Here is a 27,356-nt window from a genome sequence, read left to right on the forward strand (position 1 = left end):
CGGACCAGAACCACAGGAGCGACCCGGAAGGAGAAACCGCCCTTTCCGCCAGGGGCGGGCCCTTTCTCTCCCACCGGCCGGGAAAGGCGCTGTAGGGGGCTGCGCGTGCGCAGTGGCGTTGGCTGCCCTTCCGGTACGCCCGGCGCGGAAAGGCGGCACGGACGCACGCACGCACGCACGCACGGTTTTCCCTCCTCGCACCGCCCGCCGAACAACCACTTACACCCGCAGCGCCGTCCGCCACGCAGAGATGCTGCGGGCCTGTCAGTTATCCGGCGTGACCTCCACCGCCCAGGTGAGGACAGGGGCGCCGGGAGAGAGCGCGTGGTGAAACTGCCTCCGGGCCACCCATAGAAAGCAGGGGAGGCTTTGACTCGGCTTAGGCCCGGGGACAGAGGCGTGTCTCAAGGCCGCTCTTATCGCGAGCGGCCCGGGCGGCCCGTGAGGCAGTTAATTCGCGAGTCCGCCCGACAAGGATGACTTGAGGGTTATTGCTGAAGCGGGATGGGGCGTGGGGATGAGAAGGTGGCGGGGAGGCGGGCGTAGGACGGGAGGCACGGCTTTGGGGACGTACCATCCAATCAGCCCCGCGCTGCCCCAGTCTGGGACCAATCGTGGCTGCTGGCGCCCCGGTCGCCGGTTGGGCGCGTGATAGGTTTCGTGCAGCCGGTGGTTGAAGGTCGACGGGGGGGAAACTACAGTTCCCAGCAGGATATGCATAGCCTTGGCTTATTGCATCTTAATAAGGCGGTGCCGGGACAGCTCGAGTCCGCGTTTTAGGGGTCAAGGTTGTAATTATCCAGGAGAGACTGCCTTTCTTTTTGTAGCTGAGAACACCTCGAGCTATTCTTACTCTGAACAAAAATGAAAAATTGTAGTTTGTGGAGCTGAAACTCTTAAAACTCGAGGAAGGTTCGGCGTTATGACCTTGTGCTAATTTCTGAGATTAGCCTGGGGAGCTTATGTCTCCAGGTGCTGGGACAACCTTGGCAGACATTCAGGAAGCCTAGACACCCAGTTACTTTTATTTTTGCATAATTATCAAAGTAATTTTCGGAAAATAAAAATAAACTTGTTCCCATTGCTCAGAGCTTAAAGAAAACTTGTATTTTGGCAAAATGTGGTATGGCAAAATAAGTACTTGGACTCAAGCAATTGAGCAAAATTCCTAGACCTAGTGAGTTAGAAATCACGAAAGTCAAAGTTCTTTTTTTTTTTTCCTCCAAGTTTGCTTATCTCCTTTTTTCGTTTCCAAGTGAAGCAGCTTCTTAAGAAAGTGGAGTGTGCGTTAGTTTTCTGTTGCTGCATAACAAATGCCACAGATGTTGCATCTTGAGAGAAAACCCAATTATTATCTTATCATTTCTGGACATGAATGGTTGGGCTTCTCTGCTTGCTGTCACACAGGCTGCAGTCAAGGTGCTGTCCCTGCTGTAGTTCTCATTTGGAGCTCAGGGTCCTCTTCTAAACTCAAGCAGTTTACGTTGGCATAATTCAGTCCCTCTCAGCTGTCAGACTGAAGTCCTTGTTTTCTTGCTAATTCGCATAGCCTCTCCTGGGGGCTGCCTGAAATTCCTTGCCACAGGGTCCACAGAAGCAATTTATAACATGGATGTTTACTTTTTGCAGGCTACCAGGAGCTTGTCTTTCAGAATTCTAAATCTCTCTCCCCTGTTTCTGATCTCCAGACCCAGATTAAAAGGGCTTATATAATTAGGCCAGGCCCACCTGGATAAACTGCCTTTTGATTAATTCAAGCCAACTGATTACTAACCTGAATTACATCTGCAAAACCCCTGTTGCCGTGCAACCCTCATCATGGGCTTAACAGTAGAGGGCAGAGATCATGCGGACCATCTTAGAATCTGGCAGAAGGTGGTGTCCAGGTAGGGCCGGGAGGAGGGAGGAAGCAGAGCTGCCTTTCAGGGCAGAACTGTTGAAATATATTTTTGGAGCCCTCCTTTCAGGGCACATTCTTCCTTATTCTGCTCTCAGGTTTCATCGTGGTTATCACTGATTTGTCCCCACAGACTGCTCTAAAGTCCAAAATTACTTTTTCCTTCCTTGCCTTTATCAAAATATTTTCCATTTAGTGGGATCCCAGTTAGGAAATTAGAAGAAAACTGGTTAAAACTTCGTATCAAAGTGGGGAAGATATAGCCCAAGTGGTAGAGTGCATGCTTAGCATGCACAAGGTCTTGTGTTCAATCCCCAGTACCTCCAAAGAGAAATAAATAAATAAACCTAATTACCTCCCCCTCATTAAAAAACAAACAAAACTTCATACTAAAATATGAACCCTTTTCTAGCCTGCAACCAAGATTTCTTCTCTTCCTGAAATTGCTGTCTCATAAAATTCATTGATTATTCCTATCGTCTCCTCAGTCATTCTGTAGTATTTGATGTTGTTGCCCTGTGAGACTGTTTTTGCTCTTTTGGCTTTTCTCATGTAGTATCTTGGGTTCCTTCTTATCTTTCCTTTTCCTCTGTTGAGTCTGCTGCTCCTTGTACTTGTAGGAGCTCTAGACCCCAAGGTGTGCTCTTCCAGTCTCTCACTCCCCCCCCTTTTTTTTTAAATTAAGACCTCATTTTTTTTTAAAAAGCAGTTTTAGTTCACAGCAAAATGGAGAGGATTTCCCATATACCCTGTGCCGCTATGCATGCACAGATCCCCCAGAATTCACATTCTCCATTTGTTATGATTTGTTACATTTGTTACAATTGATGAACTTACAGAGACATATCATCACCCCAAATCCATAGTTTACATTAGTTCACTTTTGATGTTGTATCTTCTATGGGCTGTGTCAAATGTATGACAACATGTATCCATCATTATGGTACCATACAGAGTATTTTCACTGTCCAGAATCCTCTGTGCTCCACCTATTCATCACACGCCTCCCCCTAGCCCCTGGTAGTCCTTGATCTTTTTACTCTTTCCATAGTTTTGTTTTTTTCAGAATGCCAGGTAGATGGAATCACACAGCATTCAGTCTTTTCAGATTGGCTTCTTTCACTTAGTAATACATTTAAGGTTCCTTCTTTTCATGGATCGATAGTTTTTCTTTTTAGTGCTGAATAATAGTCCATTGTCTGGATGTACCAGAGTTCATTTATCCATTCACCAACTGAAGGCCATCTTAGTTGCTTCCAGTGTTTGACAGTTAAGAATAAAGGTGCAGTAAATGTTTCTGTGCAGGTTTTTATGTGGACATAGGTTTTCAACTCCTTTGGGTAAATACCAAGGAGCACATATGCTGGATCATATGGTGAGAGGATGTTTAGTTTTATATGAAACTGCCCATCTCTCTTCCAAAGTGGCTGTACTGTTTTGCATTCCCGACAGTGGTGAATGAGTTCTCCTTGCTTCCCATCCTCACCAGCGTTTGGTGTTGTCAGTGTTGGGGAGGTTGGCCATTCTCATAGGCATGAGGCGATATCTTGTTGATGTCCCATCTCTTTAAATACTCTCTTACTTGGGTTTACATCAGTTCTCAGAACTTTAATTCCTAAGCAGATGACTGTCTAACCTCTTTTGAACTTTGTACTCAAATTTCTAAATTTGTGACATGTTTGAATGACAGAATAAATGTGTTCTGTGAATTCCTAATTTCCGTAAGTGGTTGTAACCTCCCTTAAACCTCCATAGGTTTTAGAACCTCTCCAGAGAAACAGAACCAATAGGGTGTGTATATACATAGAAAGAGTTGTTACAAGAAATTGGCTCATGCATTTGTGGCGGCTGTCAGGTCCGTATCTGCAGGGGAGGCTGGCAGACTTGATATGCACAGACCCAGGAGAGTCTGTGGTGCAGTTTGTGTCTGACAGCTGGCAGACTGGAGACCCAGGAGAGCTGACGGTGCAGTTCTGGTCTGAAGGCAGTCTGCTGGAGAATTCCCCCCTTGCTTGGGAATGCTGGGTTTTTTTGTTCTATTCAGACCTTCAATTCATTGGATGAGGCCCACCCACATTGTGGAAGGCAATCTGCTTAATTCGCAGTTCAGTGATTTATATGTTGATCTCCTCCCCAGACACCCTCCAAGTTGACATATAAAATTGTTGGCCGTCACTGTTGGCATCTAGCTTATTCTGAATGTCTGGACATAATCATCCTTAAGAAATGAATTATTCTTTCTTTCCCAGAGTTGCTCTTCAGAGCTTTGGTTCTTCCTTAGTTTACTTCCCAGACCTAATACCATGTGTCTTCTCTTAGTCCCAGGCCTGCGTTGCCAGGCAGCCTTTTCTGAGCCTTTCAGCCTAAGCCAGCCCTCTCCCAGACTACAGATTTGGGAGTTGTGTATCTTCATATACATTGTACTAAAAGTATTACTTCTGAGTTCCCAACCCTCAAAGCCTCACAGATTCCTCTAACTGCTGGTTGTGATGTTTTCTTCTTCCTCTAGAGCTGTCTCTGTGGGAAGTTTGTCTTCCGTCCGCTGCGACCATGCCGTAGATACTCCACTCCAGGCGGTTCTCGGTATGTCTCCCTGTAAACAGGCTTTTTTTAAACTTGTGCTAAGGGGGTGTGTGTGTGTTTTCCTTGGATGTGGGAATATCTGCTTAAAATCTTTTTTTTTTTTAAGGGAATACAAACATTGGCGCTTTGCTGTAATATCTTTGAAGCATTGTTTATCTGCAGGTGAAAGCTTGGTGTAGTGCCCCTTCTGGTCCTTTGGTAATTGGCATCCAAAGTAGACGTTCCCCCCAACCCTTGTGGTGTCTTCCATTCTATGCCAAATAGATTCATATCCAGAGCTCAGCACACTGGAACTTACAAGTACTTTGTTAGTTCTAGTTGACATTTGTTTTACTGTAGTTACAGAAATGTTTAATTAAGGGAGAGGAGCTTTGAAAACTAGTGATACTTATTTTTTGGGTTCAGAGGAAACTTCATGATTGAACATGCTAAATTTTAAGTGTTAAAAGGCAGATTGCTTCATTCGTCCTATTCTAGATACTACTGTATTAAAAAATTATAAATAAATGTTTTGGTTTTTTTTTTATTGTGGATGTGTTAGAAACGAATCAGAAAGGTGGTGTGCAGCTGCAGTGGTAAACGGGGATGCTGTGCTCTGAATAGTGGTAAAGAAATAGATGTGAGAGTTCTTTGAGACTCTTACACCTAGAGTCTAGGGAAGTAGGTTTAGGAGAGCCAAAACCCAAAAATGTTTCCTGTTTCTTTCACTTAGGTTGTCTCCTGGCAAAATTGCTGGAGCTGGCATTTTGTTTGTTGGTGGAGGTGTTGGTGGCACTATCCTGTACGCCAAATGGGACTCCCATTTCCGGAAAAACGTAGAGAAAACCATACCTTACTCAGACAAACTCTTTGAGATGGTTCTTGGTTCCCCACCTTATACTGTTCCATCGCCAAAGAAGCCGGTAAGAGTTTGAAGTAAAATCTCAGTTTATCCTGTGGAATACTTTGAAAAGCAGGTTGTTTTCATCTTGAAAATATTTTGCATGTAGAATTCAGTAGAACTTGCTAGGTATGTGTTTGTTGTTTTTCTTTAGATTGAACTAGTATTATGTAGAGCTGGGTTTTTATCCCTTTGGAGTCCCATACGTGCTCTCATTTAGTCACATCACATAGAAAAAACGATGTGACACCCAGGGCTAAGTGGAGGGGGCAGCACAGGCAGAGGCAGCCCGGCTGCCCTGTGGACGGAGGGGCTCTGTGTCCGCCCGCACCATTGCAGCTCTCGGACCCTGACTTAGAACACTGAAGACGCGGATGTAGATTGGTCATGACGCAGAACCCACATGTTACGGTTAGTAATGGCACCTTTTAGCCCACAAAGCAGTCACAGAATTTTCACTTACGCACTGATTCACTGACAGGAGTTTCTCCCAGTATTCCTGGAACTTTGGGCACAGTCTTCAGTTTCACCCACCCCCACCCCAAAAAGGCTTACAGTTGTTTTTTTTCACATCTTACAATTTCTTCTTTCAAGTTGGCGCTTGAGAAAGATGTATAAAAGAAAGCATGGGGTTTTGCTGATTTGGTATTTCTTTATGCTGTGAGGCTGGACATGGCTGATCAGTTCTTTATTAGAAACTGGGCAGACTTCTGTCCTCCAGTATCCTCCATGATCTCGGGACCAGTCCTATGACAGAGTTACTATCTGGGAAAGCAGGTGTCCTCTGACTTCTCCCACCCCCACCCCCAAATGATTCAAAAAATGTCCTTAGTTAGTCTTCTACATCATTTATTCTCCCAAGTGAACTTTAAAATGTCTTGCTGGCTGAGGGAGATAGCATTGCAGCTTCAGTAGTCAAGGAGCAGAATCCTTTGGCTTCGTTCTAAAATCCTGCGTCTATTTTAAGCTCCATGACCTGGGAGAAGTAGCTGGAAGCAACTCCAGGAGCACGGAGTCAGGCTGAACCGTTCAGAGCAGTGTTCTTTCCTCCCCTGACACGACTTCAGGTGTCATTCTCGATAGCCTTGGCTTCTTCTCACCCCACTGTCACTGTCCTGCTGAACGTTTCCACCTGCTCAGCTTTGCAGGTCCATGCTACACCACCTCAAAATGTGCAGTCTTCCTGCTTAGCCCTTTTTATAGTAAGATTATACCGTGCTGTCAGTGAGCTGGGTTAGAATTCTTGGATTCATCTTCAGAGTTCCCCAGATTTTGTTGGCTATCCTATCTTGTTTAATCTGTAATATTTTTTAAAAATTATAATAAATAAACCTAATAACCCCACTCCCCCCAGAAAGCTTTAAATTACCTATTTTTGTTTAATGTATATAACATAATGTATATGTGTATATACATGAGCATATGCTTATAGGTGGGAGGGTAGATTTCAGAAGATTAGCAGTGGCTCCCTGAGAGTGCTACAGGGAGGAGGCAGATTAAAACCAAGGGGTGGGGGAGGGCACAGCTCAAGTGGTAGAGCACGTGCTTAGCATGCATGAGGTCCTGGGTTCAAGCCCCAGTACCTCCTCTATAAATAAACAAACCTAATTACCTCCCCCAGTAAAAAAAATAAACAAACAATAGACAAAACCAGTGTTATATCTTGATATTGTTTTGCTTGTTATAGTGAGCATGCACTTCATGAGTTAAAAAATAATAAAATTTTAATAAAAAGAAAATGGGCATATTCCTAGTTTCTGATAATGACAAAATTCAGAACCATTTCTGTTAAGTTTGAATGGTCCTGTTAGGGATATCTGAGACCCAATGCCAAGTACTGGCAAAAGGGGGGACAACATAGGTAGAATGAAGATATTTCTGTTACTCAGTAACTTTCTCTGGCACATCACCGGGCAGTCCTGTTAATGACAGTGCCTGAAACTTAAGGCAGGTGGTAATTGAGAAAGAGAAAAGCAGGCATCACTCACAATTGGATCATATGTCTTAGTGTGCAGGTGTGTGAATCTTGGAGATTAAAGAAATAAAAAATGAATTTTCATTTTTACTTAGCCTTTTAAGAAACATTTGTTTTAGGAAGTGGGTATATCTCAGTGGTAGAGTGCCTGCTTAGCATGCGCAAGGTCCTGGGTTCAATCCCCAGTACCTCTGTTAAGAAAAAGAAAGAAAGAAAGAAAGGGAGGGAGGGAGGAAGGAAGAAAGAAAGGAAAGAAAGAAACAAACAAACCTAATTACCTACCCCCAAAAGAAAAATAAATTTTAAAAAAGAAAAAAAATTTATTTCTAACTGAATGTACAAAGAAAACACCATAATTTGATTTAGAAAGCAAATGGAAATAACCTTCTCAGTGTTGAATATGTAAAAGGAGTGGTGTAAAAATGGTGTTTAAAGGGAAGATCCTGTATCATGAACTTCATGAGTTGCCCTAAGAGAACTCTTACGTCTATTGACACATGGACTAGTCATTTGGAATGAAATTTTTGGACTGCATTTTCTAGCATGATGGCTTCTCTTATTATGGCCAATAAAATACATTGTGTATTGTTGAACTTTATGTTCAAAGTCTGAAAGAACCTGACTTTTAAAATAGTACAAGTTACTGTGTGCTACCTCTTTTCAAAAACAGTGCTATATCTGAAATGTCGAATGTTTTTCATTTCCAAGATTCAGTCAGGTCCACTAAAAATCTCTAGTGTGTCAGAGGTAATGAAAGAATCTAAACAGCCTGCCTCACAACTCCAGAAACAGTTGGGAGACACTGCGGCTTCAGCAGCGGGTAAGCGTATTTAGAATCATTCTTTCCAAATTATAGAGTAGATGAATTGTTTTGTATTTGTACCCGTGATCGAGATGGGGGCCCGTCCCCATGAAGGACTCTTCTCCGCCCTGGGCAGGAAGTGCTCCCACCTTCGGGGTGAGTGGGGTGGGGAGCTGGGCTTTGCTGTGGGCAGCTGCTGAGTAAGGGTAACAGCAAGAGCTGTCTTGCCTGCGGCAGAGTGATGTTTCTGGGGTTTTTTTGCCTTTTCTCTGACTCCTAGCATTTTCCTTCTTTAGATTTTAAGATTTATTCTCTTTCCCCACCTTTTTTCTGCCTGTTCACCTGTTCCTTCTCCTCTCTTCTTCCTTAGTGATGAATGTGTCTTGATCTGCAGATGTTTTTTGCCTTTATGATCGACCAGTAATCCCACATTAATTTACAGCACTCACCTAATCCTAACCTGTTCAACATATATGTGAATTTATAAAGTTTCTCCTTAGTCACTTTCACTCTTGATTAAATCACTTGACTTTCATTCAGCAAGTATTCACTGGGTATCTACTACATGCCAAGTGCTGGGTGCCATCTAGGCACTGGGGCTACAGCAGTGAACAAAATAGTAAACACAAACACACAAATGCTGTGACTGTTCCTTAGTGGGATGAGGGGAGGGAAATCATATGAAAGTACACAAGGAAAATACATACAGGACATCATATAGTGATGAGTGGGGGGGAATGGTGCCATTTTAAATGGAGTAGGTGAGAAAAGTCTCCTCTGGAAGGTGTCGTTTGAGCAAAGACTGGAAAGCGACGAGGGAGTCAGTCATGTGGAAGGCTGGCGGGGCAGAGCACCCTGGGCGGAAGGGCGAGCTTGGCGTGCTCTGGCCGGGGCAGGTGAAGCTGCAGGGGAGTAAGAGAACGTAGCAGATGAGGTCAGCGAGGGAGCAGAAGGCCTATCTTAGAGGTCCCTGGAGGCTTTTGGAGGTCCTTGTAAGACTTTTGAGTGGGAAGGGAAGTTGGTGGGAGGCTTATGAGTCAGGGGATTGATACTTGATTTGTGTTTTAATAAGATCACTGGCTACTGAGGAGCATAGATAAAGGAACCAAGGGCAGAGCAGGGGGACCAGTTAGTGAGGTTGTGATAATCCAACTTTCTCTCTTAAGTGGGATCTTCAGTTTATTAAAACATTTTTTTCTCTATTTCATTCTCCCCCCATTCCACCTTCAGAAGTTACATTTTCTCTTCCATCAACGCTTATTTACAATTTACAAGCTCTTGATTTTTCACACTTCCTTTCTTTAAAATTGTCTGTGAAAGGACTTTTTTAACTGAGTTCCATTTTTTACTAACTCACTGTCTAAACTGTGAACTTTTCTTCATGTTTAAAATTGTCATCCTGTTCTTGCTCATAACCTCTCCTTTCATCTCTGCCACTCTTCAGAGTGATTAAAAAATATTTTTTGGTTACATTCTTTTGTCTGCCTTCTTCACTACAGGCTCCTTTTTCCTTTGTTATTATTTCTCCATGTTCTGTAAGTCTTACGTCCCCTTTTCATGTTAAGATTTGGTACTGTTTGGTACAGTTATTAGGCGTCTTGCCTGAGAATAATGGTTAAAATGCAGATGGATGCTGACAAGACTCTTTTGTCTTGTGCTTTCCCAGCCATCGTGTATCTTGGGTGGGTTTATGCAGTGGACGGTGCTCCTGAATAGTGACAGCACGTGCATTAGTGTCTTTTGAGTCAGATGCAAAGTGGGAGGTGGTAGTAGTGGATTCTTGTGTGTTTCTCTGTCAGCCCAGGAACCTATCAATACCATGAGTAACGTATATTTATAGCACCTACAGAGGCAGCTCACATTATTTCTGCAGCAGGTGATACCCTGTCGGTCCCAGCCCCTGTGCTTCAGCTTGAGGAATCTATAAAAACTGATCATCCTGAAATTGGTGAAGGAAAATCCAAGCCTGCAACATCAGGTAGTTTAATTATCTGTATTTGTGATTTTATAAGTGTGTTCATCAGAGCTGTATAATGTCTAGGCACTTCCTAGACACTGTGTAAGCACACATTTATGCTGCTTTAAGTCTGCAGACTTGTTCAGGCAATTTTTAATATTTCGAAGTCTAAATAAATCTTTGAAAACAAGGGGTTTAAGAGCTGATCTGTTATTTCTTCATTTGGGGATGTTGAGTGATGATATGGCTTTAGAATCTTTATCACAGAAATGCCCTCGGGTTGATACAGCTGGCAAGTACAAATGATGGTGTTTTTATGTCCCCATTAGCTGTTGAAATTCTGTGCTGAAATTTGATTTCCTCTTATTTACTTTTGCTGAAAGAGGAAGCATCCTCAACTTCTATAAGGGAGCGGCCACCTGAAGAAGTTGCAGCTCGACTTGCGCAGCAGGAAAAGCGGGAACAAGTTAAGATTGAGTGTATGTACACCAGACGCTTCTTAAGCACTTGGGTCACCTCTGTGGTTGCTCTCTCCTCGACCACTGCACAAGTTTCTCATCTGTCAGCTCTTCGCGGTTTCTTTAGTGGTGTTACTCTGTTCACCACCTTTATTTCATTCGTGTTCTTTCCATGTAAACTTTTACCCAGGTGACAAGGGCTGTTCTTAGTGTATAGTTGGGTGAAAATTCCAAGTGATACATGTCCTTTCTCCATTTGTTTTTATTATGCTTAGTGCTAAAGGTTGTTTATACTCTGGGGAACAGAAATTATGTATGTTCTGGCAGCTTGCCTGAGTGTCTTCTGATTGTTACGCTCGGAAATGTCTTTGTGAGGTTCAGAAGGGCTCCCACTCCGGTTTATTACTCAGATTCTGGGCTCAGCTGAGCTGTCCCCTTTGCTGACATTATTGGGGGATGAAGTGCTCTACACATTGCTGGTTTCCGCTTAACCGAAGCACATTCCTTTTCAGTTTTATATTGGGTCTTTTGATGGTTTAAAGAAAGATATGAGATACCTAAAAATGTAAGGGCATATGGAACACAATTTATTGTGGTATGCTGCAACATATGGATGCCCCTGGAGCTAGTGTGCATGTAGCTTTTTGCTGGACTGGGCGATGTTTTTAAAATCTTATGGCAGCTATATATAGTTTTGTTTGTTTGTTTGTCTCTCCCCATCACTTATTTGTTTAGTCTCTCTACCTTGAGTGGTCCTTACTATTTTTCTTCAGTGCATTGGTTCTGCCCTACTCCTAGGAGGCAGGTTTCTTAGAATTTTGTAGAGAGTAGAAGGGTCAGAGTGAGCACAGGTGTAAGGCATTAGTTTGGTTACTTGCATTTCTTTTTTGGTATTCTTGTTTTGTTTTTTGCATTCTCCTGGGTTGCTGGCCATGTTACCGCTAATCATGAATATTGAATAAATGAGTTCCACATAAGTGAAATATTTGTATAATTTTTTCCCATGTCATATTTTTTCCTGAATTCTCTACTTCAAATTAAGAGCACTTTTTTCTTATATTCATATTTTTTCCTTTCATTTTCCTCCTTTTATCATACGAATACCTGGGAGGAAGTTGTAAATTTAAGATAGTGATGTCTTCTGTTTCATCATGCTCCTGTTTTTCTTTGTCCAGTATTTCTTATCTTTCATTTTGGGCAAAGGAAAAATTTTCAAGATTTTGTTTATCACCTCTTAATTTTCTCCCAAATTTTACTTTTAAAATATATGTGTGTAATTATTTATCAAGAATCAGAGCAGGAAAAGTATATTGCCTATGGGTTTGTTGTAAATGACTTTTATTATGTTAGATATGTTCCTTTATACCCACTTTGGTCAGAGTTTTTATCGTGAACGGATGTTGAATTTATCAAACGCTTTTTCTGCATCTATTGAGATGATCATGTGGGTTTTGTCTTTTTTTGTTGTTGATGTGGTGTGTCAACATTGATCTGTATAGATGTTTATGAACCATCCTTGTGACCCTGGAATGAATCCAATTTGATCATGACATGTGATCCTTTTTATGTGTTGTTGAACTTGGTTTCCTAATATTTTGTTGACAATTTTTGCATCTATATTTATTAAAGATATTGGCCCATAATTTTCTTTTTTTGTAGTGTCTTTGGTTTTGGTATCAGGGTGATGGTACTTCATAGAATGACTTTGGAAGTGTTTCCTCTTCAGTCTTTTGGTAGAGTTTGAGAAGAATAGGTAGAAGTTCTTTATGTTTGGTAGAATTCTCCAGTGAAGCAATCCAGTCTTGGACTTTTGTTTGCAGGGAGTTTTTAAAATTAAAGATTCTGTTTTACTGCTAGTGATGGGTCTGTTCAAATTATGTTTCTTCTTGATTCAGTGTTAGTAGGCTGTATGTGTGTAGGAACTTGTCCATTTCTTCTGGGATGTCTGTTTTGTTGGGATGTAATTGTTCATAGTATTTTCTTATGATTTTTTTGTATTTCTGTGGTATTGGTTTTTTTTTCCTATTTCATTTCTTACTTTATTTGGGTCCTTTGTCTTTTCTTCATCAGCCTGGCTAGTGATTTGTCGATTTTGTTTATCCTTTAAAAAAAAATCAGCCCTTGGTTTTACTGATTTTTTGTTGTTTTGTTTTTTAATCTCTGTTTCCTCTCTAATCTTTATTATTCCTTCCTTCTGATGCCGTTAGGTTTGTTCATCTTCTTCTAATTTTTCTAGGTGGTAGGTTAGGTTATTTGAGATTTCTCTTGTTTTTTGAGGGAGGCCTGTATTGTTATGAACTTCCCTGTTAGGACTGGTTTTGCTACATCCCATAGTTTTTTGTATGGTTGGTTTTTAGTTGTTTGTCTTAAGGTTTTTTAAATTTTCACTTTGATTTTATCATTGACCTATTGGTTTTTTAATAATGTGTTGTTTAGTCTCCATGTAATCATTTTTTTCTCGTTTTTCTTCAGTGGTTGATTTCTAGTTTCATGTCCTTGTCGGAAGAGATGCTTGAAGTAATTTCTGTCCTCTTAATTTTGTGAAGGCTTGTTTTGTGTCCTAGTATGTGGTCTGTCCTAGAGAATGTTCCACTGAATGCTTGAAAAGAGTGCGTATTCTGGTGTGTTTTGTTTGTCTTGGATGTAGTGTCCTGTAGATAACAGTTAAGTCCGACTGATCTGTTGTCTCATTTAAGGATCTGTGTTGCCTTGTTGATTTTCTGTCTGAAGATTTGTCCATTGATGTCAGTGGGGTGTTAAAGTCTCCTGCTATTATTATATTCCCATCAGTTCCTCCATTTATGTCTGTTAGTATTTATTTTATATACTTAGGTGTTCCTATACTGGGTGCATATATGTTAACGAGTGTGGTATCTTCTTGCAGTGATCATTTTATCATTTTATAGTGTCCTTCTTTGTCTTTCTTTGTGGCCTTTGTACTAAAGTCTGTTTTTTGGTATGAGTATTGCCACTCCTGCTTTCTTGTCATTTTCATTTGCGTGAAATATTTTTCCATCCCTTCACTTTCAATCTATGTATGTCTTTTCCTCGAAAGTGGGTCCCTTGTAGGCAGCATATTGTAGGTTCTTGTTTTATTATCTGATGCTCCAGTCTGCAACTCTGTGTCTTTTGATTGGAGCATTTATTACATTGACATTTAAGGTAATTATTGATATTTACATATTTATTGCCACTTTAAACTTTGTTTTCCAGTTGATTTTGTATTTCTTCTTTGTTCCTTTCTCTTTTTCTTTTGTTTTTCCTTTTGTGATTTGATGGTTTTCTTTTGTATTATGCTTGGGTTCCTTTCTTTTTGGTTTTTGTGAATCTGTTGTACGTTTTTGATTTGTGGTTACCCTGGTTTTCAGGTATGTTAACCTTAGCTACTTGCTTTAGACTGATAGTCGTATAAGCTCACTTCCTAAAAGATCTGTTTTCTTTCTCCCTCTCGCACATGCTGTGACTTTAATGTCCTGCTTTGCATCTGCATGTTGACTCCTTTGCTGTTCATTGTAGTTACACTCACTTTCACAAAGTGTGTTTGGTTGTTTTTAAGCTACGTACTAGCCTTTATGAGAGTTCTTTGCCTTTCCTACTGTGATTTTCTCTTTCCTGTAGAAAACCCAAAGCATGTTTTATTTTGAAAAAAATCCAGATACACATAAAAGTGAAAACAATATAGTGAATCCCCATAGGTTCATCATCCGGATTCAGTAATTATTAATACTTTACCCTACTTTTAAGTGAAATTTTGATTCTCTTAAGTCTGCATTTTGTTTGTTTGGGGCGAGAAGTCCAGTGGGAGACTTAATAGGTGACGAGGGAAAGACTGAAATAAAGTCATTTTGGGGGAGGGATCTGTTTAACTGTTGTCTTTTTTTTTCTTTTTAAACTTCAGCTCTAGCCAAGAGCTTAGAAGATGCTCTGAGCCAAACTGCTTCCATCACTCAGCAAGCCATTGTGGCCCAGAATGCTGCGGTCCAGGCTGTCACTGCCCACGCCAGCATCCTGAAAGCAGCCATGGACGATTCGGAGGTAGGCCAAAGAAGAATGAGACGTGTAGCGTTGAAGAGAATGATTGCTTCCTTCTAGGTTGGGCTTTCTCTTACTAACTGAAGATAAACTAGAACGATTGTCTTTTTAGAAAAACAAACAAAAATGAAAAAACCTTTAAATGTTCTTTTTAATGAATATTGCACATAGTGCTTTATCTCACCACAATGACATGGTATAAGAATTAGTTCAGGTTTGCTTTCGTATCTTAATAGTGCTTGAATGTATTTGTCGGTTGCTTTATTTTTTTTGCTTTAAAATCGCCGACATAGTTTTAAAAAAGACTTTTTTTGGAGACACTTTTAGATTGACACACAGTTGTAAGAAATGATAGAGAGATCCCATGTACGCCGAATCGCCAGCTCCTCTAACTGGTTATGCTGACTGTGTAACTTCCACCTCTCTCGTGTGAGCATCTTGCTGCACTGACTGTGATCGCAGTGTTAGAGTGGGTTTGTTTTTGGTGTGATGTGTCCCCTAAATATGCGCCAACTCTGCTCAGTTGAAGAAGTGGCGATCATTCCAGTGCTGGGGCGGAAACACGTCAGACCTCCCTAAGGAGTTTTCAGGGGAGACATTTATACGTATTTATATACACGTGTGTGTGTGTGTGTGTGTGTGTATTTGTAACTCACATTCTATAAAAGGCAGCTCAAGGGGGAGGAAGGTTCTTGACAGTGGTTGATTTTCACCTTAAAAATTACGGAGGATCATTCTTTAGGGTAATATTTTGGAGAAGCAAGGACCCTGCAAATGTGTAAACTTTCTACTTGCTCTTAAACAGCGATTTTGGTAGGCCTACAAGTAAGAACATTTTAAGCACCAGTGCTTCATTGAAGAATGATTTAATCCACAAACATAATTCTTGACAAATTATTGTTCTTATTAATCTTTTCTGCTTCAGATCTCCTTTTGAGAATCTGATTAAAACCATCGTCTTTCCTTAGAGAATGCTTCTGCCCCGAACACCATCTTTTACAGTTTGGTTGGGGGAGAGCTGATGGAAGTGGTTGATGGACTTCTTTGAGCCTCTCCATGAACATTAACTAGATTAAGACTTCTTACTCTGGAGAAATAGTGTATATAACTTTTTACCTTTGACACTCGTATCACTGCTTTGTGCATTTAGTCATGTTACTATGACAGTAATGGCAGTTCTTCACGCTTACATAATTCAGGCTTTTTGTTTAGATTGCAGGGGAGAAGAAGTCAGCTCAGTGGCGCACGGTGGAGGGCGCGCTGAAGGAACGCAGGAAGGCGGTGGACGAGGCTGCCGATGCGCTTCTCAAAGCCAAGTAATTACTCATGGACTTTAACAAGTAATTAGGGCCTCCTGGTGGCTTTCTTTTGGCTGGGTTCTCTTTGTACTGTCGGTATAGAAAGAGGCAGAGAAACCCTTCTCTCCCCTCTCCACCTGTACTGGGTTAGTATTAGGAACACAGAAGTTTAAAAAGAACAGAGGAAATAAAATATAATTCAGCCAAAATAAATTTGGCAGAAACCTGTATAAAAGATCTTTTATAAAAAGGAGATGTTCTTTGGATTGTTGTTTATGTGTTATGTCCCTGCAGCTTACTGAGATTCTGCCATAATTTCAAGATTTTTCTGGGATAGTTTGGGCAGTTTTATCAGAAGTTAAAATGGAAAGAGTATGTCACAATCTCTTTGCCTTAACTGTTAAAATATTTATATAGCATGGGTTTAGTTTTATGCCACCTTGACCTTGATTCCTGGAAGTCGGCTGAAACTAGGATCAAGCAAGCAAACCAAGTGTAAGGTCAACCTCTGATGACGGGAACCTACATTTGAATAAAGGGTTCTCATCTACGTTATGGAATTTTTATTTGTCATTCGAAGTTTTGCTGTCTTCGTCAACAAAATCTTTGTGATTGATAGAGAAAGAGAAGCCTTCTAATAAAGCCAGAATATCTTTTACATCTAAGGCATTATGCTCACATCAGTAGACCGAGGGTCAGGGCTGTGAGCTCTGTGTTTCATGGTTGGGTAGATCAGAGCTCCATCCAGCCTGAATTGTCAGGGCTCCCAGGACCCTGCTGTTTGCTCAGTGAGCTCTTTGGCGTCCTCCCTGGCTTTTGCCTTCCTCAAGCTCTCATTGGCAGGGAGTCAGCCTCATCCTTGCGAAAGCCGCCGTTTATTGAATGCTCTCGACGTGGCAGCCCTGTGCAGGGTGCTGTCCGTGAATTACCTGTAGTCCCTGTACGCGGGTGAGAAGCACAAGGGAGGCCGGTCTGGGAGCTGCATCCCGGGCTGCTGGTTCTGAAGCCTGCATCGTTCCCCGTGCACCATGCTGCCTGGTCCACTCTAAACCTAGCTTCTCACCAAGGTGTTTTCAGTTGTTGGTGAAGAAAGCGTCTCTGCCTATTGGCTATGAAAAAGCACTGAGTAGTTTTTTTTCGAATTAAATTTTTCATAGATTTTTAACTTCAGATTCTTTAATAAAGTTGACAAGGGCTCATATTAAACGTTTGTTTTGTTTTATTGGCTTCCAGAGAAGAATTAGAGAAGATGAAAAGTGTAATTGAAAATGCAAAGAAGGAAGAGGTTGCTGGGGCCAAATCTCATATAACTGCTGCAGAGGGGAAGCTTCACAACATGATAGTTGATCTGGATAACGTGGTCCAAAAGGTGTGTTTCTTAGGTCTTTTACAAGTATTTTTAATTTTGAAATATAATCATTTTGTCAAAGGATTTTTAAGAATAGAGGAAAATAGACTCCTATCATCTTTCTTCCTTTTCCCTTGCAAAGAATATTAGTTGTTATTAATTTTAAAAACTTGCCTTGGATACAAAGTGGACTGTTCAGTATTGTTGATACTTTGTGTAATAGGTAAATGTTTGGTCGTGGTTATTACCACTTAACGGAAGTTTCCGTTTTGTATCAGATCTCCTGTCTGTACTTGTGATCTGTAAGGGTAGTGCCCCGTGACCCAGGGAAAGTCAGATGGGGCAGAGTGAGGTGGGAAAGGGCTTGTCCGTGATATTTGAATAGAAGTGGAAGGAAACAAAGACAAGGCGTACGTCCCTTTTTCTGGGCTGTATATTCCTTCCTATATATTGTTTACGTGTATTCCTAACCAAATGCAGAGAAATAAATGAATGTGACTTCTGTGGTTTTGAACGTTTATGGTACTTTTTGTTCACTTTAATCACATAGCCCTTGTGTTCGTTCAGGTTCAGGCAGCTCAGTCTGAGGCCAAGGTTGTGACTCAGTATCACGAGCTAGTGGTCCAGGCCCGGGATGACTTTAAACGAGAGCTGGACAGTATCACTCCGGAGGTGCTGCCGGGCTGGAAAGGGATGAGTAAGTACAACTGAAGTGTCGGTGCTTTTCTTCTCTCGCTTTTCTTTTTTTTTAAACAGCTGATCAACTGATCGAAACTTGCTTCAGCTCCATTTTTCTAGCCCAGACCCCTCTGGCATGTGTGTCTCATTTAGTGTGCAGCACACTCTTTTCAGCATTTTATTTCAGTCATAGCTGAGTTCAGCCATGGTGGACGCAAGTTCCAACCAGGGTCATTTGAAATCCCAAGTGAGTGAGGGTGACGTTACAACCTTGACTCTATTAGCATATTACATCTGTGTAAGTAAAATCATTGAAAACCTTTGGTGCAGTAAAAATGCTTGTAATAAATTTCTTAAAACACGCCTTGTGACTGCTCTGTGACAACACTGGGTGAAAAGGAGATCAGCCTTCAACTTGTAAACAGCTCAGACCGAAGGGAACTTTAATGGCTAAACATATGCACGCTGTAAGCGCAGGGAGCAGCCGCACTCCCCTGAAGCACTGGAGGCAGTAAGAGTCACAGAGATGACTCGTCTCAGTAACATCAGAAATACTGCTTAAATGCCAGTGTCTTCTGGAGACTGGACATCGGGTAGCGTGTGAGGAGCCCGCGTTCACAGGCCTCTCTGGGGTGGCGGGCGGTGTCAAGACTGCCTCACAGGAGCTGGGGGTTCCTGTTGCATGATTAGTACCTGGAACGTGTGCTTACTTTTTTTAAACTATTCTTGTTTTCCTTTGTAGGTGTTTCTGACCTAGGTGAGTAATTACGTATATTTTATGTTGAAGGTTTTTGTTTTGAGTCTTTAAAGACTGAAGTCTTTCTGTTTTGCCTGTGGTTCTTATACTAAACTGTCTAAATTAATGTAAAGTAGAATTATGTTGCACGTGATAGATTGAAATTAGGTATTTTGTTCCTGAGAGCACATGAATGACAAAAATATTTCACAGTGTGATTGGAAACCTGTAGATGTGACAGATATGTGTGCATATATATTTTTAAGTTTTTATATTGTAAAATTTCAAACACTAAAAAGCAAGAAAACTGTACTGAACTCCTGTGGCCCATCACTCCACTTTAGCAGTCACACGACTGGTTTTGTCTCGTTTGTTCCCCCAGCTTCTGTGGAGGTAAATCCCAAGCATCATATTCTTTCACTTGTAAAAACTTCCAGTGTGTTTTTGAAAATGTAATCACCATACCGTGTCACACCCAAAACAACAGTGATTCCTTAACGACGTCAAATGTCTATCTAGTTTTCAAATGTCCCCAGTTATTTTGTATTATGAGTTTTTTTAGTGGTTTCATTCAAGTCAGTATCCAGAGGAGCTACACATTTTGAATTTGGTCAGTAAATCTCTTACCCTCACTTAAATTTTTGTTTTCCAGTCTATTTATTGTGGAATTTATCATACAATATTTCCTCTATTCCTTATTTTACTGTTAGAGCCATAATTCTTAAGCTTGGTAACATACCAGAACACTTTTGGAGTATGAGATTTGGAGAGGGAGTGGTGGGAAATGTGCTTAAGCCTAAATCAGAATCTTTGGGCAGGATTATTTTAAAAAGCTCCCCAAGTGATTCTGACGGGCAGCTCTGGCTGCAGGTAGATCACTGGCCCAGATACACCATCGGTGTAAGAAAAAAGCACGGAACTCTTACCTGGGAGGAGTCTCAGAGAATTTGAATTTGATTCAAGTTTTAGCAGAAAAGATCTTTAATTGGATCCCTGTTACAACTAATCATAGTTACGCATGAAAGAAAACGCAGAACTGATTGTACATGTAAACTTTGTCCTTAGAGACAAAATTATGGCTAGTTATAAAGCCGACTTATAATTAGTTCAGACTGGAGGTGCTTCTTATTTGGGTTCCTGGAAAAGAGCTGATTTTCTACTTGAAATCCTCCGTGAATTACCGTACTTGGGGTTGAAAATGCCCAGTTGCTGGCCGGGAGCTAGGAATTTGATTGCTCTGTAGCCTCTACATCCTTTTCAAACATTAGCTGCTCTTTGCTTCCTTCCTAGCTGTTAAAGTTAGGTTATAATCAGTTGAGGCAATGTGCCTTGTATGATTTTGGTGAAATCATGAACATTTTCGTGGTTTTCTGTGTAGCTGACAAGCTGTCGGCCGATGACCTAAACTCCCTGATTGCTCACGCGCATCGCCGCATCGACCAGCTGAACAGAGCGCTGGCCGAGCAGAAAGCCACGGAGAAGCAGCACATCGCCTTGGCCTTGGAGAAGCAGAAGCTGGAGGAAAAGCGGGCATTTGACTCTGCTGTGGCAAAAGCATTGGAACGTCACAGAAGTGAGATACAGGCTGAACAGGACAGAAAGGTAAAAAAAATGAGTAAAGTTGCCGAACATCCGAAGTGAAACTAGCTTGATTATCTAAACACTAGCTGGAGCCAGGCCAGCCCGCCTCTCGGGTGGGGCCTCGGCCCTGGTGTGGTCAGATCCTCTAGGGGAGGGCCGACCTAGCCGGCGCTCTGTGTCGAGCAGGTGCGCACGTGTAAGAAAGTGACAGGCTGCCGGCACCCATGGTTGTCTAGCCTGTCTTTTCCGGGAGGGGCCTCAGTCCCCTTAAGGAGTGCGGAAGGCGTCTCTGTTGGACTCTAGTATAATTTTCTCCACCAGTGGTTTACGTAGTTGCTGGTTAAGCATGGATGAAGTAACTGAAGTCTTCTGTCTGGGGTGTCTGCGGGTAGATGTGGGAACCTGACTGCGCGTCCTGCCTCCATGTCCTCAGCCGCACGGCCGACCGCTCCCTCCTCCTTGAGGCTCTGTCTTCCCTCAGCTGCCAGCCCCCCACGCTGCTGGCCTTTCTCCCGCCTTGCTGACCGCTCCTTAGCCTGCTTTGCTCAGCCTCTCAGGTGTCGGCCTGCACTGGCATCGTTTCTGAACCCTTTTATCCACCTAAACTGCCTCCAAGTGCTCTTGTCTAGTCCTGTGGCCTTGAAAACCGGCTGTCACTGACGTTGGTGCTGCTGGCTCCGACCTCTGCCTTGGCTTCAGTCTGTCCAGAAGCCGACTTGCTGTCTCCAGCTGGAGTTTCAGTAATCACTTCAGACTCAGCATGTTCAAAACAAACTTGTTGATTGTCTCCAACCTGTCTCCCAGCCCCTCAGTTCATCTCTAAGTAAAGCCCCGTCTACGCAGTTGCTCAAGCCAGAAATCTCGCTCAGCTGTTCCTCCGGCTCTCACGTCGGCCCATCACCGTTGGTCCATCTGCCAGCTCCGCGTCCTAAGTAAATCCCCAAACCGGGCACTTCTCCCTCTCTCCGTCACCACCTCCTTAGTCCAGAGTATCATCTTCACAGTTCCCTGTTTTCATACCCATATTTCTGTGTCTATTTACACAGGCAAGTGGTCTTTATAAAATGTATTCTCATCAGATGCTAGGCTGCTGAACGTTCTCCTCTGGCTGCCCACCGCATTTAACATAAAATCCAGATTCGTAGCTCATACCAGAAAGGCGCCCTGCCGCGAGCCAGGGTTTCCGCACTCCCCGTACTCCCCTGGTGCCCTGGGGCCTTTTGTTTGCCCTGTTGCTTTGGTGCCTTGACTACCTCTTTTGCCCCGGGCTGGTCCTCTCCTGTTCCCTTCAGTCTAAAGTAGAGCCTCTGTATTGCTTTCTCTTTTATTGCCCTGTTTATTTTCTTAAAAACAAGTGTCAGAGCCTGAGATGTGTTTTGTTTATTTGTCCCTGTCTGATGCCTCCGCTGAAACGTACTCTGCAAAAGCGCAAGAAGTCTGCCTGCCTTGCGCGCCGCTGCACCCGCGCGTGGGGGGGGGCACCACCCGGCACAGGGCTGGCCCTTCGTAATATGTACGCACTGACTGGATTCATTCACTAATTGGACTGTTTCTGAGAAACAGTAAGTTATGAATTGTAGGTAATTAGTATCAAATAATTGGTAATTTGACCCATGGCTAATTGTTAGGCCAGACATGATAGGCTTTTCATAGTTTTGGCTTGATTTGGTTTGTGTTGAATTTAAATTCACATTAAAAATAAGCAGTTTTAGAGCAGTTTTCCTTTTTTAGAGAAACTGTGTTCAATAACTGCCATTTTTATTAATTTTCTTAATAGCTCTTCACATTAGGCATTATTATTCACAGATGAGGAATGGAGACTTAGAAATGGAGAAGTTAATTTCTGTAAGGTCATTCAGATGGTTGCAGTGAAGCTGTGTTTGGTCCCAAGTCTTTGTAGTTATTTTTTTCCTGTGATCTTGGATTTGTTAAATCTCAAGGGAGCGTGTGGTTTTGGAAATGACAGTGTGTGTTTTGTATGGGAGGCAGCCTGGTGATACGGAAGAAACACAGATTTGGGGGTTAGAGAGACCTGTTTGAAATCGGATTTTTGCCACACTCGTGTGGCCTTGTCTGAGTCTCCTTCCAACATTCAGTTCCCTGATCCTGGGAGCGCTAAAAATGAAGGACGTGCTCACGTGCACGGCGCTGCTGGGGTTCGGGACGTCCACAGGGGAGGCTGCCACCATCGTGGGTACCAGTGTTTCTCTTCCTAAAAGCATGCATGCAGAGTTGAGAGCTCTCATTCCTGCGCTCGGCTTCACAGGTGGAGGAAGTCAGAGACGCCATGGAGAATGAAATGAGAACCCAGCTTCGCCGACAGGCTGCTGCCCACACCGATCACTTACGAGATGTCCTTAGGGTCCAAGAACAGGACCTGAAGTATGAATTTGAGCAGGTGAGGACCTGTTGTAAAGCACTGACTCCCTTTCAGCTTCTTTCCCCTTTGCGTCAGTAACGGTCTCTCCTTTCCCTTTAACGTGCCCCACGCCACTCCGTCTGAGCTGTGGAAGAATGGGGGGGAAGACTGCTCATGGCGCCTGTCCTCGGGGGGCTGGGGCTGGCGTATATTTGCAGACCTGCCCCTTTTTATACAAAGAGCTGTACCTGTGTCACCGATCGGGTGTGCTTTGTGTCTGTCCTAGTCACTTGGAGCCTTCACAGCTTCAAGGAGGGTTGGTTCTGGGGGTTTCGGGAATGCAGATCGTAAGACTTGACGCGCGTGTCTCCTGCTTTGTCTCCACAAACCCCTGTGCGTCGTGCGCTCGTTCTCGTGCTCTGACATCTGAGGAAGCCTCCCAGAGGGGCGAAGTTCGGAATTTACAGCACGTCATTGAGATACCTTTAATCATAATTGGCTTCTACTCAGCAAGTCATTCGTAATATATTAACTTAATATTTTGTCTCACAAGAAGGGAATGAGGTTTTCCATGTAAGGAAACCTTCCAGAAAATTGGAATTTTTGCCAGTAGGCTGTAAATTCTATTTGATGGGTATTTTTCTGAGAAAAATGAACATATAAGCTCCTAAGTAGAAGATACTGAATATAATTCAGAGTTTGGGTGGCAGTACAATTAATTTTTCTAAAGTTGTTGTTTTCTCATTTTAATAGACTTCTTTTCCTCCTGAGCCCTTCCTCTAATAATACTAGGTTCCATCAGTAAATTTGTAGATGACACATCAAATAAAAATAGTAGGAAATTTTTGGAACCTTACACATAACATGGAGGTTTCATGACAACTGTTTTGAGATGTTAAGGCCCACTCTGCTTTTGGAGGTAGCAGTTGCTGGAAAACTTAGTGTCCTCATAAATGGCGTGCACTGAGGAAGCACCACTTTTTTCTGTGCACTGTTTATCATTGCAGGACCTGTCTGAGAAACTCTCTGAACAAGAATTACAGTTTCGTCGGCTCAGCCAAGAGCAAGTTGACAACTTCACTCTGGACATAAACACTGCCTATGCCAGACTCAGAGGAATCGAGCAGGCTGTTCAGAGTAAGCACACAGACCTCTTGTGTGTGATTCTTTCAGTCCTACTTCTTAGGGTAGTTTCTCAGTGCAAGGATGGTGGTGTACATAGTTTGACATTAAGGAATAAAGATGCCAAAGTCATCTCACGTGAGTCACCGATGTCTCTTGTCTTCTTTCTCCGAGTGGAGAAGAAAGGTCATTGTGGCCACACGCTCCCCCGAGCTCTGCCCTGTCTCCAGGCCTCGTGGGGGCTTATCTGGACGTGCTGACTTGCTGGCCCCACCCACCAGATGGACCGTAGTTAGGCTTGAGGCCTCCATGTGACACATGAAACGGAATGTCCTGACGATGGTGTTAATTAAATGGGTTTCTTTGGGATGTTATGGAATCTTTTTTATCAGATAAACAACAGTAAGCTAAATGGTCATGAAATTTCAGGATCCAAGGGTCCATTAAGTTTATTTGAAGTCTCCTGTTCCTTTGCAGGGAGTCTCTGATAGCTTAATTTAAATACCATGTTTCTCTCTCAGACATTCCTAAAGATAAAGGTACTTGGGATGTCGCAGGAGGGAAGGGAGCTCGGTTGTGCCTGTGCACACACAAGTCCTCATCAGATTACGCCGGGGGTTGTTGCCTCGTGTGACGAGGCCCGCTGGGAAAGGAGGTGCCCGAAGTACGTGGTGGGAAGAGGCTCTCTGCCCATCTTCCGCCTGTGTGGCTTTAGCTTGTTCTCGGGACAGGCGGGAGGGCTCGCACACAGGCGGGGAGGAGAATGTCTGCCTTCGCCCTCTCTTGCAGGTCACGCAGCCGCTGAGGAGGCGGCCAGGAGGGCCCACCAGCTGTGGCTGTCGGTGGAGGCGCTGAAGTACAGCATGAAGACGGCGTCCGCGGAGCTGCCCACCGTTCCCCTGGGTGGCGCGGTCGAGGCCATCAGAGCCAGCTGCTCCGACAGTGAATTTGCCCAGGCTCTGACCGCAGCCCTCCCCCCGGAGTCCCTGACCCGGGGGGTGTACAGTGAAGAGACCCTTCGAGTCCGTTTCTATGCCATCCAGAAGCTGGCCCGACGGGTAGCCATGATCGATGAAACCCGAAATAGCTTGTACCAGTACTTCCTCTCCTACTTACAGTCCCTGCTCCTGTTCCCACCTCAGCAGCTGAAGCCACCAGCAGAGCTCTGCCCCGAGGATACAGACACATTTAAATTATTGTCCTATGCCTCCTACTGCATTGAGCATGGTGACCTGGAGCTGGCAGCCAAGTTTGTCAATCAGCTGAAAGGGGAGTCCAGACGAGTGGCGCAGGACTGGCTGAAGGAAGCCCGAATGACCCTAGAGACGAAGCAGATAGTGGAGATCCTGACGGCGTATGCCAGCGCCGTGGGCATAGGAACCACTCAGGTGCAGCAGGAGTGAGGTCTGGGAGGGGTCTTGTGAGTCCCGTTTCACGTCGGAGGAAGTCGGCAGTGACACGTGAAGGGTCTGCGACAGGGTCTCAGAGTTGTCCAGTCACGAGCAGGCTGCAGTGCTGTCCTGAGTGTTAACACCTGCTGCGTTTATCTTACTTCCTCTTGCTATCATGTCGGTCACCTCCGGGAGCACTTCATTTGCAACTTGTGTAACATTTTGTTTTTCAGGTGTTACTGATCAGGCTTGTGAGCCAATCAAAATAATGTTTGTGATCGCTATTATTATTGATTTTGCCCTTGGAGCAAACTGAATAAAACAAAGATGAAAACGGAGTAGCTTATCCCTTTTCAAAAAGTACCATTTCTGGTTTGTTGTGTGTATAGGAACTTCCCTGAGAAGCAGCAACAGCAGAAGTAGGAAGTCCTTGGCAGCTTCCCGGCTGTGAGCTGGGTCTCACGTCCTAGGCCTGTTCTTGGCTTTGAAGATTGTGTTGAACTGACTCCTGCTGGTCAAACTCAGAAGACTGATGTACAAGTCAGAATACCAATATATTTATAAGTAAGTGGAGATACTTCATTCTAGTGATTTGAAAGGCACTGGAGTCAGACTTTGGACTGCCACCACAGGAAAAAATATATTGGGACCCAGTACACCCACATACATACCCTCTGATGTGTGTGTTATATATACAGGGAAGTTTCTGGAATCATAGCATTCCCTTCCTACTCCCCCCCCCCCCCGAGCTATATGCAGTTCCTATATATCCAACAAGTCCAAAAGCAACATAATAAAATATTGCCATAGGACAAATGTCACACATTTGAAGAACATTAACTAGGCGAGCAGCATTGGAAAATACCCCACCACTGATGTGGGGTCAAAGCAGAATATCACTAGCTGCACACAAGACTTCACCTGACATCAAACACACCCTTAACATAGGACAACTTAGAGATTGATTCATTTCAGCTTATTTTTCTAAGCGCTTTACAATTTGTGTTTTCCTCCAGTTCTCATCTTAGTTTTCCCAATGGATACTCACTGTATATATAACCACCATTTGTGGCTGGGTTGTCTAAAGCTTTGAGTATTTTCTTGCAGGGCCCAGTAGCTCTCCTTTCTACGTGTGATGTGCTGTGTTCCAGTCTGGGGCGTTAGAAAAACGTTGATCTCTTCTCTCCCCACAAATCAGTCCCTCAGCCCTCAAAACAGTTCACAGCTCCCGTTTCTGAACCCCCGGCTGAGCTTGCTGCTCCCGGGCATATGGACTGGAGTGGGGGTGAGCCTGGACCCCTAAGGGCACTGAATAGTTTCTGGGGTATGTTCGAACCGGTCTGACATACAACCCAGAGAACTTTCTTACCTAGTCTCTGAAGATTAGAGCAGTTGCCATGTTGGGTAAGCAAATTCCTTTTATGTTTTACTCCATGAAAATACTGTCCATGTTTTTTTCCCAAAATTATCATTGGGCTTTTCCGTGTCCACATTATTAAAGAGGCACTTTTATCTGAGCAGTGTATCTACAAATCACGAAAAGAAAGGGAGGGAGGGTTGGTTTTCTGTTTCTGCAGGTATATGCCAGCGCCCGACTTTGGACTGTCCCGTTCACTTCTGCACGGCACCTGACCTTGTCCTTCGGTCCGTTCTGGCACGGGCTGACTTGTTCATATTCCTTATCTTACTCCTAAGTGGATTCTTAATTCAACAAAACACATCGAGTTCTCTGCCGGGAACTGCGCACGCTGTGATAACCTCTGCAGGAAGAGGCGCTCTCGGTACCTGCGGACCACTCAGCTTTCACTAGCAGCTAATGAGGTTCTAAATTAGTCTTTCTTCCCCTTTGCAACAGCATGAAATGGTAAAACACATTAACTTGCTAAAGCTGATTACTTACCTATTTGTCATATTAGAAGTGTTTGTAATTTTTCTTTTACTCATGAAATATGTAAAACATAGATTATAAGGAAATCTAAATTTCTCTAGGAGCCCAGGAGTAACTTCCGTCAGATGTGGTTGTCTGCGCTCACAAGAAGCAATACTGAGCGGTTTACTTTAACTTTGTTAAGTCAAAATGACGAAGACCACTAGCTTTTCATTTCAGAAGTTCCTTTAGCACATCCCCCCCAGCCCCCCCACCACATACTGGGAAGCAAGATGCTGCTGAAAAGGGGGCTCTGCTGTCCCGGCTTTGATTTCTCCTTGTCAGGACTATAAGGCTCGACTCTTCCTGAGGTGCCCCCAGCAACCCTTCAG

The 27,356-nt window shown here is 43.3% G+C and overlaps 1 protein-coding gene across 4 annotated transcripts; it reads left to right on the forward strand.

The window, feature by feature from the left end:
* The first annotated feature begins 111 nt into the window (after positions 1 to 111).
* IMMT (inner membrane mitochondrial protein) lies at positions 112 to 25,435 on the forward strand. 4 transcript variants are annotated; one of them, XM_006203803.4, is made up of 15 exons: positions 115 to 295; positions 4,407 to 4,480; positions 5,193 to 5,382; positions 8,044 to 8,155; positions 9,978 to 10,115; positions 10,478 to 10,573; positions 14,451 to 14,587; positions 15,797 to 15,900; positions 17,116 to 17,251; positions 17,798 to 17,927; positions 18,651 to 18,665; positions 20,023 to 20,246; positions 22,492 to 22,623; positions 23,592 to 23,721; positions 24,496 to 25,435. In XM_006203803.4, exons 1-15 carry the CDS (start codon positions 251 to 253, stop codon positions 25,107 to 25,109), a joined length of 2,277 nt encoding a protein of 758 aa, XP_006203865.1. In that variant the 5' UTR covers positions 115 to 250; the 3' UTR covers positions 25,110 to 25,435. The 4 variants fall into 4 exon arrangements, with proteins under 4 accessions (XP_072807621.1, XP_006203865.1, XP_006203866.1 ...); XM_006203804.4 differs by having other exon boundaries at positions 116 to 295; positions 10,011 to 10,115; XM_006203805.4 differs by having other exon boundaries at positions 116 to 295; positions 10,014 to 10,115.
* The last annotated feature ends 1,921 nt before the right edge of the window (positions 25,436 to 27,356 follow it).

Source organism: Vicugna pacos, chromosome 28 (genome assembly GCF_048564905.1).
Source record: "Vicugna pacos chromosome 28, VicPac4, whole genome shotgun sequence".
In the NCBI taxonomy this organism is placed as follows: domain Eukaryota; kingdom Metazoa; phylum Chordata; class Mammalia; order Artiodactyla; family Camelidae; genus Vicugna; species Vicugna pacos.